The 12,881-nt window shown below is 43.2% G+C and overlaps 1 protein-coding gene across 4 annotated transcripts in view; it reads right to left on the reverse strand.

Moving 5' to 3' along the window:
- Positions 1–1,744: 1,744 nt before the first annotated feature.
- The window catches only part of DNASE2 (deoxyribonuclease 2, lysosomal), a 54,340-nt gene continuing 43,203 nt past the window's right edge, over positions 1,745–12,881 (reverse strand). For all 4 annotated transcript variants that reach the window (XM_077261900.1, XM_077261901.1, XM_077261902.1 and 1 more), the window contains 6 exons: positions 11,944–12,084; positions 11,490–11,661; positions 7,532–7,604; positions 6,117–6,278; positions 5,842–6,039; positions 1,745–2,276 (listed from right to left, as the gene is read on the reverse strand). In XM_077261900.1, coding sequence (XP_077118015.1) covers positions 1,933–2,276; positions 5,842–6,039; positions 6,117–6,278; positions 7,532–7,604; positions 11,490–11,661; positions 11,944–12,035 — 1,041 coding nt within the window. In that variant the 5' untranslated portion in view covers positions 12,036–12,084 and the 3' untranslated portion in view covers positions 1,745–1,932. The remainder of the gene's footprint in view (positions 2,277–5,841; positions 6,040–6,116; positions 6,279–7,531; positions 7,605–11,489; positions 11,662–11,943; positions 12,085–12,881) is intronic.

Below are 12,881 nucleotides of genomic sequence, written 5' to 3' on the forward strand. Positions count from 1 at the left end.
TTCTGCTCATAAACATCGCTTCAAAAGATATACAAAAATCCGCATTGAAAAAATCACTGCGTATATCATCCTCAAAGGGGTTTCTCATAAAGAATGGTTCTGCTTTTTTGTTTTCAGAAACACCGCCTCTCTGGTCTATAGGCCATACCTGGTACTGCGCCGCAACCCCATTCATTACATGTTTACCACAGAAATCACTGATTGACTGCAGCGGTCACATGATGTTAATGAAGACTGGTGAGGGACAAGGGAAGAAGTAAGGGAGGAAATCAGCAGTTAAGCTTTGTATTTTTTGGAGTGTGGTGGGAACCATACTGGCATCTCCAAGTACTGGACAACCGCTTTAAAGAGGACCTTTCATCGTATCAAAAGAGACCAGTTTTTGCTCCTATTTTATTCCCACTGCTCCTGAGTTTTCCATTTTTTAACGGTTTCCAGGGATGTGGGCCTTTAACTCATTGCTAAATTTATGTTCTTTAAAAGAGGGCGTGGCTTACAAAGTAATTATGCAGGGCAGCCTAAAGACATGCCCCAGAGGATCCTGGAAGCCACTCCCCTTCCGTAAAGACCACAAAAACTATCACCAAATAAAAAGTCCTGCATCTTTGGAACCGTATGGAGCATTTTTTTTTTTTTTTTTAATTGCATATTCAAGAAGGCAGGTAGAATGAAATAAGAGGAAAAAATGGCCTCTTTAAAAGGGTGGCAGATCCTCTTTAAAATATCGGCCTTAACAAAAGTGCCCTGTAAATTTCATATATCCCAAAACATTTATTTTCTAGATGGTATTATACACTCCCAGGAGAAATATCTGATTGTCTAAACTCCAAATAACTAAGTTTACTTACCTGCAGTCACCACTAGAGGGAGCATGCTGAAGACATAGCTCCCATTGAAGTTAATAATAATTCTGTATGCAGTGAGCTCCTCCTAGTGGTGACAAGCAAAATGAAATAAGGGAACTCATTGAATCTTTGTGGCAACAAAGATGTAGAAGGGGTTCATAATGTCCACACAGACAATATATTAAAGCTACTTATTACTTACTAATTTGTCACCTATCCCCTCAAGTACAATGCCCCATTGTGTGCCCTGGCAACCTCACAAGTCTCTAGTGTTATACCACTTACAGGCTAAATCCAGTACATTCTGGCAGAGTAGACACAGCGTTGCGCACGTTGACATCTCCTGCAGGAATTTTCCATTATTCTTTGTAAATGTGAGCAGCTTATGGCACATATTCTGGATTTCCCTATAGAAAACAATGAGAATTAATACAATCATGGGCGTCTAAGCCACGTGATTTGGTCGCAGACCCTAAATGTCGCTGTAACTGAGCAGTATACAGTCCGATCTATAAAAGGCAAGGTACGTTTCTGGTGGTAAATACTGTCGAAATCCATAAATGGCATTTAAAGGAGTTGCACTCTGGAGCAAGTGACGACCGTAGATGAAACCGAGACGTAATCTAAGGTGTTTCTAGGTAAGTTTCCTGCTCTTCTGAGCAATGGCTGTAATGAACCACAGCTGAAAGCGCCTGCTAATGCAGCCCTGCAAGCGAAACACAGGCAGACAGTGATAGGATGCTGCCCTCTAGTGGTTCCTACAGGTATTTCTATATCTCAAATATTTACCATGATGCTTGTTCACGTTTCCAGCCTAGGACACTTTTGATGCTTTAACAGCAGCTGCCTGACATTGATGTAATAAATGCCAAGTTATCAGTTTCACTTTTTTTTTATTTAAAAAAAGAATGCAAAAATCCAAATTGTATTAATTGATTAAACATCACAGAAGTAAATCACCAGTAGAAAACAAAATAACACAAGCTTAAGGGCACAAGGGCATAACTTGATTTTTGGGAACAACACATTGTACGGACAGTGGAGACATGACAACTCAACAGTGTCATCATCACCGGTGACATCACTTTCATACTTTGTCACATTTGCTGTAATTAAATACTAAGATTTTAAAAGATTTCCAGATGATGGGGTCTGAGGTACACAATGTTCCCCCTCCTCTCTGCATTTCCTCACGATCTCGATTCATATCACCGATGCAGGCCCAGCCGGGAGAGTCAGACCAGGTCACACACCACTTGGAGTGGTCAATGTGAGATGAGTAACTGACGGAGGAGCCGAAGGAGATTTCCTCAATGTCATATGTATTATACGATAAAGAGCAATTGGAGGGGAGAATGCCGCGGGAATTCAACCAGAACTGCACACACAGGTCCGACTTCAGCACCGAAGACACCCAACCAGAATACAGATCTGTGGAGGAAACAAGGCAACAACATGATATCCCTGTAACCTCTTATTACAGTAACCCGGCTCCTGATCCTCTTATTACCCTGTAACCTCTTATTACAGTAACCCGGCTCCTAATCCTCTTATTACCCTGTAACCTCTTATTACAGTAACCCAGCTCCTGATCCTCTTATTACCCCTGTAACCTCTTATTACAGTAACCCGGCTCCTGATCCTCTTATTACCCTGTAACCTCTTATTACAGTAACCCGGCTCCTGATCCTCTTATTACCCTGTAACCCCTTATTACAGTAACCCGGCTCCTGATCCTCTTATTACCCTGTAACCTCTTATTACAGTAACCCGGCTCCTGATCCTCTTATTACCCTGTAACCTCTTATTACAGTAACCCGGCTCCTGATCCTCTTATTACCCTGTAACCCCTTATTACAGTAACCCGGCTCCTGATCCTCTTATTACCCTGTAACCTCTTATTACAGTAACCCGGCTCCTGATCCTCTTATTACCCTGTAACCTCTTATTACAGTAACCCGGCTCCTGATCCTCTTATTACCCTGTAACCTCTTATTACAGTAACCCGGCTCCTGATCCTCTTATTACCCCAGTAACCTCTTATTACAGTAACCCGGCTCCTGATCCTCTTATTACCCCTGTAACCTCTTATTACAGTAACCCGGCTCCTGATCCTCTTATTACCCTGTAACCTCTTATTACAGTAACCCGGCTCCTGATCCTCTTATTACCCCTGTAACCTCTTATTACAGTAACCCGGCTCCTGATCCCCTTATTACCCTGTAACCTCTTATTACAGTAACCCGGCTCCTGATCCTCTTATTACCCTGTAACCTCTTATTACAGTAACCCGGCTCCTGATCCTCTTATTACCCTGTAACCGCTTATTACAGTAACCCGGCTCCTGATCCTCTTATTACCCTGTAACCTCTTATTACAGTAACCTGGCTCCTGATCCTCTTATTACCCTGTAACCTCTTATTACAGTAACCCGGCTCCTGATCCCCTTATTACTCCTGTAACCTCTTATTACAGTAACCCGGCTCCTGATCCTCTTATTACCCCTGTAACCTCTTATTACAGTAACCCGGCTCCTGATCCCCTTATTACTCCTGTAACCTCTTATTACAGTAACCCGGCTCCTGATCCTCTTATTACCCTGTACCCTCTTATTACAGTAACCCGGCTCCTGATCCTCTTATTACCCTGTAACCTCTTATTACAGTAACCCGGCTCCTGATCCCCTTATTACTCCTGTAACCTCTTATTACAGTAACCCGGCTCCTGATCCCCTTATTACCCCTGTAACCTCTTATTACAGTAACCCGGCTCCTGATCCTCTTATTACCCCTGTAACCTCTTATTACAGTAACCCGGCTCCTGATCCTCTTATTACCCCTGTAACCTCTTGTTACAGTAACCCGGCTCCTGATCCCCTTATTACTCCTGTAACCTCTTATTACAGTAACCCGGCTCCTGATCCTCTTATTACCCCTGTAACCTCTTATTACAGTAACCCGGCTCCTGATCCTCTTATTACCCCTGTAACCTCTTATTACAGTAACCCGGCTCCTGATCCTCTTATTACCCTGTAACCTCTTATTACAGTAACCCGGCTCCTGATCCTCTTATTACCCTGTAACCTCTTATTGCAGTAACCCGGCTCCTGATCCTCTTATTACCCTGTAACCTCTTATTACAGTAACCCGGCTCCTGATCCTCTTATTACCCCTGTAACCTCTTGTTACAGTAACCCGGCTCCTGATCCCCTTATTACTCCTGTAACCTCTTATTACAGTAACCCGGCTCCTGATCCTCTTATTACCCCTGTAACCTCTTATTACAGTAACCCGGCTCCTGATCCTCTTATTACCCTGTAACCTCTTATTGCAGTAACCCGGCTCCTGATCCTCTTATTACCCTGTAACCTTTTATTACAGTAACCTGGCTCCTGACCCTCTTATTACCCCTGTAACCTCTTATTGCAGTAACCCGGCTCCTGATCCTCTTATTACCCTGTAACCTCTTATTACAGTAACCCGGCTCCTGATCCTCTTATTACCCCTGTAACCTCTTATTACAGTAACCTGGCTCCTGATCCTCTTATTACCCTGTAACCTCTTATTACAGTAACCCGGCTCCTGATCCTCTTATTACCCTGTAACCTCTTATTGCAGTAACCCGGCTCCTGATCCTCTTATTACCCTGTAACCTTTTATTACAGTAACCCGGCTCCTGACCCTCTTATTACCCCTGTAACCTCTTATTACAGTAACCCGGCTCCTGATCCTCTTATTACCCTGTAACCTCTTATTACAGTAACCCGGCTCCTGATCCTCTTATTACCCCTGTAACCTCTTGTTACAGTAACCCGGCTCCTGATCCCCTTATTACTCCTGTAACCTCTTATTACAGTAACCCGGCTCCTGATCCTCTTATTACCCCTGTAACCTCTTATTACAGTAACCCGGCTCCTGATCCTCTTATTACCCTGTAACCTCTTATTACAGTAACCCGGCTCCTGATCCTCTTATTACCCTGTAACCTCTTATTACAGTAACCCGGCTCCTGATCCTCTTATTACCCCTGTTACCTCTTATTACAGTAACCCGGCTCCTGATCCCCTTATTACCCTGTAACCTCTTATTACAGTAACCCGGCTCCTGGACATCTTATTACCCCTGTAACCTCTTATTACAGTAACCCGGCTCCTGATCCTCTTATTACCCTGTAACCTCTTATTACAGTAACCCGGCTCCTGATCCTCTTATTACCCTGTAACCTCTTATTACAGTAACCCGGCTCCTGATCCTCTTATTACCCCTATCACCTCTTATTACAGTAACCCGACTACTGATCCTCTTATTACCCCTGTAACCTCTTATTACAGTAACCCGGCTCCTGATCCTCTTATTACCCTGTAACCTCTTATTACAGTAACCCGGCTCCTGATCCTCTTATTACCCCTGTTACCTCTTATTACAGTAACCCGGCTCCTGATCCCCTTATTACCCTGTAACCTCTTATTACAGTAACCCGGCTCCTGGACATCTTATTACCCCTGTAACCTCTTATTACAGTAACCCGGCTCCTGATCCTCTTATTACCCTGTAACCTCTTATTACAGTAACCCGGCTCCTGATCCTCTTATTACCCTGTAACCTCTTATTACAGTAACCCGGCTCCTGATCCTCTTATTACCCCTGTAACCTCTTATTACAGTAACCCGGCTCCTGATCGTCTTATTACCCCTATCACCTCTTATTACAGTAACCCGACTACTGATCCTCTTATTACCCCTGTAACCTCTTATTACAGTAACCCGGCTCCTGATCCTCTTATTACCCTGTAACCTCTTATTACAGTAACCCGGCTCCTGATCCTCTTATTACCCTGTAACCTCTTATTACAGTAACCCAGCTCCTGATCCTCTTATTACCCCTGTAATCTCTTATTACAGTAACCCGGCTCCTGATCCTCTTATTACCCTGTAACCTCTTATTACAGTAACCCGGCTCCTTTTACCCTATAACAAACCGGTAGAAAAATATCTTACCATCTCCAAATCTTGCATGTTTGGCAAAGCTAGTGAATGGTTTTCCGCCAACAGAAGTAAGGGTGATTTGCCGGTTCCATGGTGGATTGGTTACTTGCTTCTTTTTTGCTGCAGACTGCAGGTCAGGCAAGTCGCTACTGAAGGGATCGGGAATTGAGGAATCATAAGGGGTGATGGTGTTGTACATGAGCTGGGTGCCTACGACACAGAAAATATCTGAGGGTCAGTCGTTCCCGTCCGGAATCAGTTTGGTTACAGCTTTGCGTGCTCCTTACCGATGTCTTTGAACTGTGCGTATGGGTATGTGACGCAGATGAAGGACTGACCGTTGTGAAAGGCATTGGAAGGATAGTCGTACTTTTCGGAACTAGATGGCGGGAAGTGCGGAGTGCTGTGTATCAGCCAGAAGCCCTGCTTTTGGTCGAGGAGAACTACACCTGTAAACAGAGGATGATGAGAGTTCCCAGCTGTCATAGACTTCATAACCAGACAGAGAAAGACACAGCAAGCAATAGAAGAAAACACGAACTCCTGCAGTCATAGGAACCCGAGGTCCCCCACACTATCACACTCAACAATCAGAACAACGGCTCCTGATGGTGGAAAACGCTGCAAACCAGACACTGTCCAATCCAAAAGCTGCAAACAAACACTTCAGAGACAAAAAAAAAACTCTTTCACAATGCTTCAGAAAATGAAAAACGCCTCCAAAAACTCAAAGAAGAAGCATTTTCTGCTTAGGAAAAAACATTTTTGACAGTCTCCAAAAAACAAACAAACAACTTTTGTGCACATATCCTTAGACAATGTTCACACAGAATTTTTGAGGCACTGAAAAATGAAGAAGTTTTCAAGCATAAACCAATTTTTTGGGAGAATTTTTTTTCTTTTCCTAAAGAGGTTTTGGAAGGGTTTTTTTTTCTTTGAGTCGTTCTTTGGATTGGACGGTGCCCATTCTGGAGAGGATTTCATCAGGATTAGGGAAGTGACACTTTCATTTTTTTTTTTTTTTTACCACCAGGTGTTTTTCAAAACCTTTTCAGGGCAAAAAAATAAAAAATAATTAAAAAAAAGCTCAAAAAAGTCACTTGACCAGAAAAGTGTTTTTCCTCTTTGAAATGAGTGGAAAGAGTTTTTCAAGGGTTTTTTTTTTAGGAGGATCCATTAAAAAAAACAAAAAAAAAACTATATGAACACAGCCTTGGGATATGAGCACATGACCTCTTTACTGTCAAGGTTTTCCTAGGCTTCGCTGGTGGTTTTGTCATTGTTTTTACTCTTTCTTTTTGCGGCGCTTTTTCAGGAGCATTACTGACATAGGAGATGACTATTGGTGCTCTTAATATTCTATGGAGGGGACGAGCTAGGGGCCGACACAGACATTCTGCTGCGAGTTCTCACCCAACTACAGTTACAATTCTCCATAGAACATGATAAGCACTAACTGTCATCTCTCGTCTCACTAATTGGAAAATCTGTATTCACTGAAGACAAATTTTACCTTCTTAATTGAGAATTTTGAGAATGAAAGAACAGTCCAGGAGGAGAAAGAAGCAGGACTATGGTGGAAAGTTGTAACGTCAGGCCTTGGCCTTTCGCGTAGTTCAGAACATCGAGTTGTGTACGAGTAGTGTACTTTAGGGAAATAAGTAAAGCCTGCACAGATACAGATAGTTAGTGACTCAGGCACCTTTGGTGTGGCCACGGACGGCATTAGACCCTTTCACGGGGGGCTGATCGTTGTACAGCACATAAGCCACGTCCTAGAAGACAAAAACGAAACATTTAGTGACAGGGTGAACTGCAGCCACATTGGGTCATTGGACCCATTTTCACTTTAGATTTTTTTCCTCCACATATATTATATATAAAAAAAACAGAAGTTCATATCACCCTCCTTTTCCAATAAATAATTAAAATCTAAAATAAATAAAATAACAAATTTGGTATCGCACATTTGTAACCGGAAAAGTTAAATATAATATTTAAGAATATTTATCCTGTACAACAAAAAAAGTGATACACTACCGTTCCAAAGTTTAGAGTCACTTAGAAATGTCCTTATTTTTTAAAGAAAAGTACAGTTTTTTTTCCAATGAAGCTAACATTAAATGATTCAGAAATACCCTCTATACATTGTTAATGTGGTAAATGACTATTCTAGCTGCAAACGTCTGGTTTGTAATGCAATATCGTCACAGGTTTCCAACAACTATCACTCCAGTGTTCTTATGGTACTTTGTGTTTGCTAACTGTGTAAGAAGGCTAATGGATGGTTAGAATACTTGCACAAGGGTTTTCAAGGGTATGTTAGCACAGCTGAAAACAGTTTGGCTGATTAGAGAACCTATAAACCTGACCTTCCTTTGAGCTGGTTGAGAATCTGAAGCATTAAATTTGTTGGTTCCATTGAACTGTCAAAATGGCCAGAAAAAAAGAAATTTCATATGAAACTCGACAGTCTATTCTTGTTCTTAGAAATGAAGGCTATTCCATGCGAGAAATTGGCAAGAAACTGAAGATTTCCTACAACGGTGTGTCCTACTCCCTTCAGAGGAGAGCACAAACAGGCTCTAACCAGAGTAGAAAGAGAAGTGGGAGGCCGCGCTGCACAACTGAGCAACAAGTATATTAGAGTCTGTAGTTTGAGAAATCGACGCCTCACAGGTCCTCAACTGGCAGCTTTATTAAATAGTACACGCAAAACACCAGTGTCAACGTCTACAGTGAAGAGGCGACTCCGGGATGCTGGCCTTCAGGGCAGAGTGGAAAAGGAAAAGCCGCATATGAGACTGGCTAATAAAAGGAAAAGATTAATATGGGCAAAAGAACACAGACATTGGTCAGAGGAAGATTGGAAAAAAGTGTTATGGACAGACGAATCCAAGTTTGAGGTGTTTGGATCACACAGAAGAACAACTGAAAAGATGCTGGGAGAGTCTGACGCCATCTGTCAAGCATGGTGGAGGTAATGGGATGGTCTGGGGTTGCTTTAGAGCTGGTAAAGTGGGAGATTTGTACAAGGTAAAAGGGATTTTGAATAAGGAAGGCTATCACTCCATTTTGCAACGCCATGCCATACCCTGTGGACAGCGCTTGATTGGAGCCAATTTCATCCTACAACAGGACAATGACCCAAAGCACACCTCCAAATTATACTGGAACTATCTAGGGAAGAAGCAGCAGCTGGTATTCTATCTGTAATGGAGTGGCCAGCGCAGTCACCAGAGCTCAGCCCCATTGAGCTGTTGTGGGAGCAGCTTGACCATATGGTGCAAAAAGTGTCCATCAAGGCTAATCAACTTGTGGGAGGGGCTTCTGGAAGCATGGGGGGAAATGTCTCCAGATTACCTCAGCAAATTAACTGCTAGAATGCCAAAGGTCTGCAATGCTGGAAATGCTGCAAAGGGAGCAAAGATTGAAGGAGAAAATTATTATTTCAAATAAAAATCTTTTTTTCGAACCTTGTCAATGTCTGGACTAGATTTTCAATTTATTTGGCAACTAATTTGATTAATAAAAGTATGAGTTATCATGGAAAACACAAAATTGTCTGGGTGACCCTAAACTTTGGAACCGTAGTGTATATCTCATTTTATTTATATCAATGTATTTAATGTTTTTATTCTGTTACATTGCAATACCTTAATATCGCAGTGTATGATAAAATTACCGATTTACTGTGAAGCCCAACCACAGGCCACAAACATAATAGATACGGTGTGCCTCCAGCAGACTCCCGGCAGCCATGACAATGCCATCAGCTCCCCGCAATCCTGTCGTGGGGATCGCTGATGGGCGTTGGAAGGGACATTATTCCATTATCGCTGATGGGCACTGTGGGGGCCTAATTACTTTATGAGGGCACTGTGGGGGCCTTATTACTTTATGAGGGCACTGTGGGGGCCTTATTATTGTATATGAGGGCACTGTGGGGGCCTTATTACTTTATAAGAGGGCACTGTGGGGGCCTTATTACTTTATGAGGGCACTGTGGGGGCATTATTATTGTATATGAGGGCACTGTGGGGGCCTTATTACTTTATAAGAGGGCACTGTGGGGGCGTTATTACTTTATGAGGGCACTGTGGCGGTATTATTACTTTATAAGAGGGCACTGTGGGGGCCTTAGTACTTTATGAGGGCACTGTGGGGGCCTTATTACTTTATGAAACTGAACCTGTCAAAAACTGAACTCCTCGTGTTCTCTCCCTCTACTAACCTACCTTTGCCTGACATTGCCATCTCCGTGTGCGGTTCCACCATTACTCCAAAGCAACATGCACGCTGCCTTGGGGTCATCCTTGATTCCGAGCTTTCATTCACCCCCCACATCCGATCACTGGCTCGCTCTTCTTATCTGCATCTCAAAAACATTTCTAGAATTCACCCTTTTCTTACTTTCGACTCTGCAAAAACTCTTACTGTCTCACTTATTCATTCTCGTCTGGACTATTGTAACTCTCTACTAATCGGCCTCCCTCTTACCAAACTCTCCCCGCTCCAATCTGTCCTGAATGCTGCTGCCAGGATCATATTCCTCACCAACCGTTACACCGATGCCTCTACCTTGTGCCAGTCATTACACTGGCTACCCATCCACTCCAGAATCCAGTACAAAACTACTACCCTCATCCACAAAGCACTCCATGGCTCAGCACCACCCTACATCTCCTCTCTGGTCTCAGTCTACCACCCTACCCGTGCCCTCCGCTCCGCTAATGACCTCAGGTTAGCATCCTCAATAATCAGAACCTCCCACTCCCGTCTCCAAGACTTTACACGTGCTGCGCCGACTCTTTGGAATGCACTACCTAGGTTAATACGATTAATCTCCAATCTCCACAGTTTTAAGCGTGCCCTAAAAACTCATTTGTTCAGACTGGCCTACCGCCTCAACGCATTAACCTAACCATCCCTGTGTGGCCCATTCAAAAAACAAACAAACACATAATCAGGTTCCTTGCATCGTGTTCTCATACACTTTATGCAGTTAATAGCCTCTGTGTCTGTACTGCTACATACTTAGGCTGTCAACTGGTTCATGCAGCTTTACATGAACACCCGAGCCTTACACTATGGCTGGTCCAAATAACTAAAGCAATTGTTACCATCCACCTCTCGTGTCCCCCCTTTTCCTCATAGTTTGTAAGCTTGCGAGCAGGGCCCTCATTCCTCCTGGTATCTGTTTTGAACTGTGATTTCTGTTATGCTGTAATGTCTATTGTCTGTACAAGTCCCCTCTATAAGTTGTAAAGCGCTGCGGAATATGTTGGCGCTATATAAATAAAAATTATTATTATTATTTATGAGGGCACTGTGGGGACCTTATTACTTTATAAGAGGGCACTGTGGGGGCATTGCTATTTTATGAGGGCACTGTGGCAGTATTATTACTTTATAAGGGGACACTATGGGCATTACTACATCAATATTGGAACACTTGCTGCATTATTATCTTACAGGGGGGCACTCTGCAATTATAACTTTCAAAAGGGGCATTCTGGGGGGTTTCTAAGATGTCTTCGCATAGAACGAGGCTATCAGCCATCTTTCAGAGCTGAATGTGGCTCTCTAGGTAATTAGGTTGGGACCTCTAGTCTTGAAGGTGCATGTAGGGGATACAATGAAGTATAATATGGCGTTACCTTGGAATCAGAAGATTGATAGAGCTGACTGAGTGTTCTTCCCACCGCGCTTTCTGTGTCATTCATTAATGAGGCGCCAGTCACCCATCCGTTGCTGTTACTGTCCTGGTACATGTATTTTATGCCCGCTTCAGGAGTGTGATCTAACCGAGGCAGTTTGTACACAATGAACCTGATGATAGAGAACAAAAAGGCAGGAAGGATTCTTTACTGTAAGAGCATTTTGGTCCTCTGAACATCTATAAGCTGTGACAAATACCATACATTTTTCACATACAAAAATAAATTAAATCAAATTAAAAAAAAAAAAAAAAAGTACATTTTCATGGTCAAAAAGAAAAGGATGTGAAATTCCCCCCACATCTGGTAGCAAAAAGTGCTGTAGTATTTGCCGCATGTGCATGGCCTCTGCATAGCTCACTGTTGTATGACATAGCCCAGTATCAGTCCTCACCAGTCCACAGGTTGTCCATGGTCATCATAACAGGAGATAGCCGCAGAGCAGAGACCGGGCAGGATGAGGCTCATCAAGAACTGAAGGGTCATCTTATAACCGGAGACGGCAGGATCGAACAAAAGGTGAAGCTCAAAAAACCTGAAAAGCCAAAGTCAGAGTAATTACGGTAAATGGTTGTCGCTTCACCAAACTTTGCATAAAACGATAGCACGAGCACTGCAGATCAACTCTTATACAGTGAATGGTGCTGAGCTGCGTCACCAGTCACATCCGCGGACAGGAGTAGGAAACACCATTCTGTCCCATTCTAGGGAGCGTCGTTGGCGGCTCCTTCATTTTGAGGATCTTACACATTTTAAACTTCCCCTTTTATGTTTCGCTTGATTTCCACTTTCAACCACAATTTCGATCTACAAGAAACGTTATAAGTGTTTCTGTAAGTAGTAAGTGTACAATCATCACATGGTGGTGTCCGATACAGATGGGGCTACATAGGCACCGCTTATCTCCTCCTCCAGAGCTATCCACCATAGATCACTGCTGAAACAAGAGGTTCTTCAGCAGCTGCTGTAACCATAATACAGGCTCCAGCTGATACAGAATTTCACAAAGGACACCTCAGCTGGCGCAGAACCTCTTAATACACCTCAGCTGCTACATAACCTCATAATACACCTCAGCTGGTGCAGAACCTCATACTACACCTCAGCTGCCGCATAACCTCATAATACTCCTCAGCTGCTGCAGAACCTCATACTACACCTCAGCTGCTGCAGAACCTCATCATATACCTCAGCTGCCGCAGAACCTCATAATACACCTCAGCTGCTGCAGAACCTCATAACACACCTCAGCTGCCGCAGAACCTCATAACACACCTCAGCTGCCGCAGAACCTCATACTACACCTCAGCTGCTGCAGAACCTCATCATACA

Source organism: Ranitomeya variabilis, chromosome 5 (genome assembly GCF_051348905.1).
Source record: "Ranitomeya variabilis isolate aRanVar5 chromosome 5, aRanVar5.hap1, whole genome shotgun sequence".
In the NCBI taxonomy this organism is placed as follows: domain Eukaryota; kingdom Metazoa; phylum Chordata; class Amphibia; order Anura; family Dendrobatidae; genus Ranitomeya; species Ranitomeya variabilis.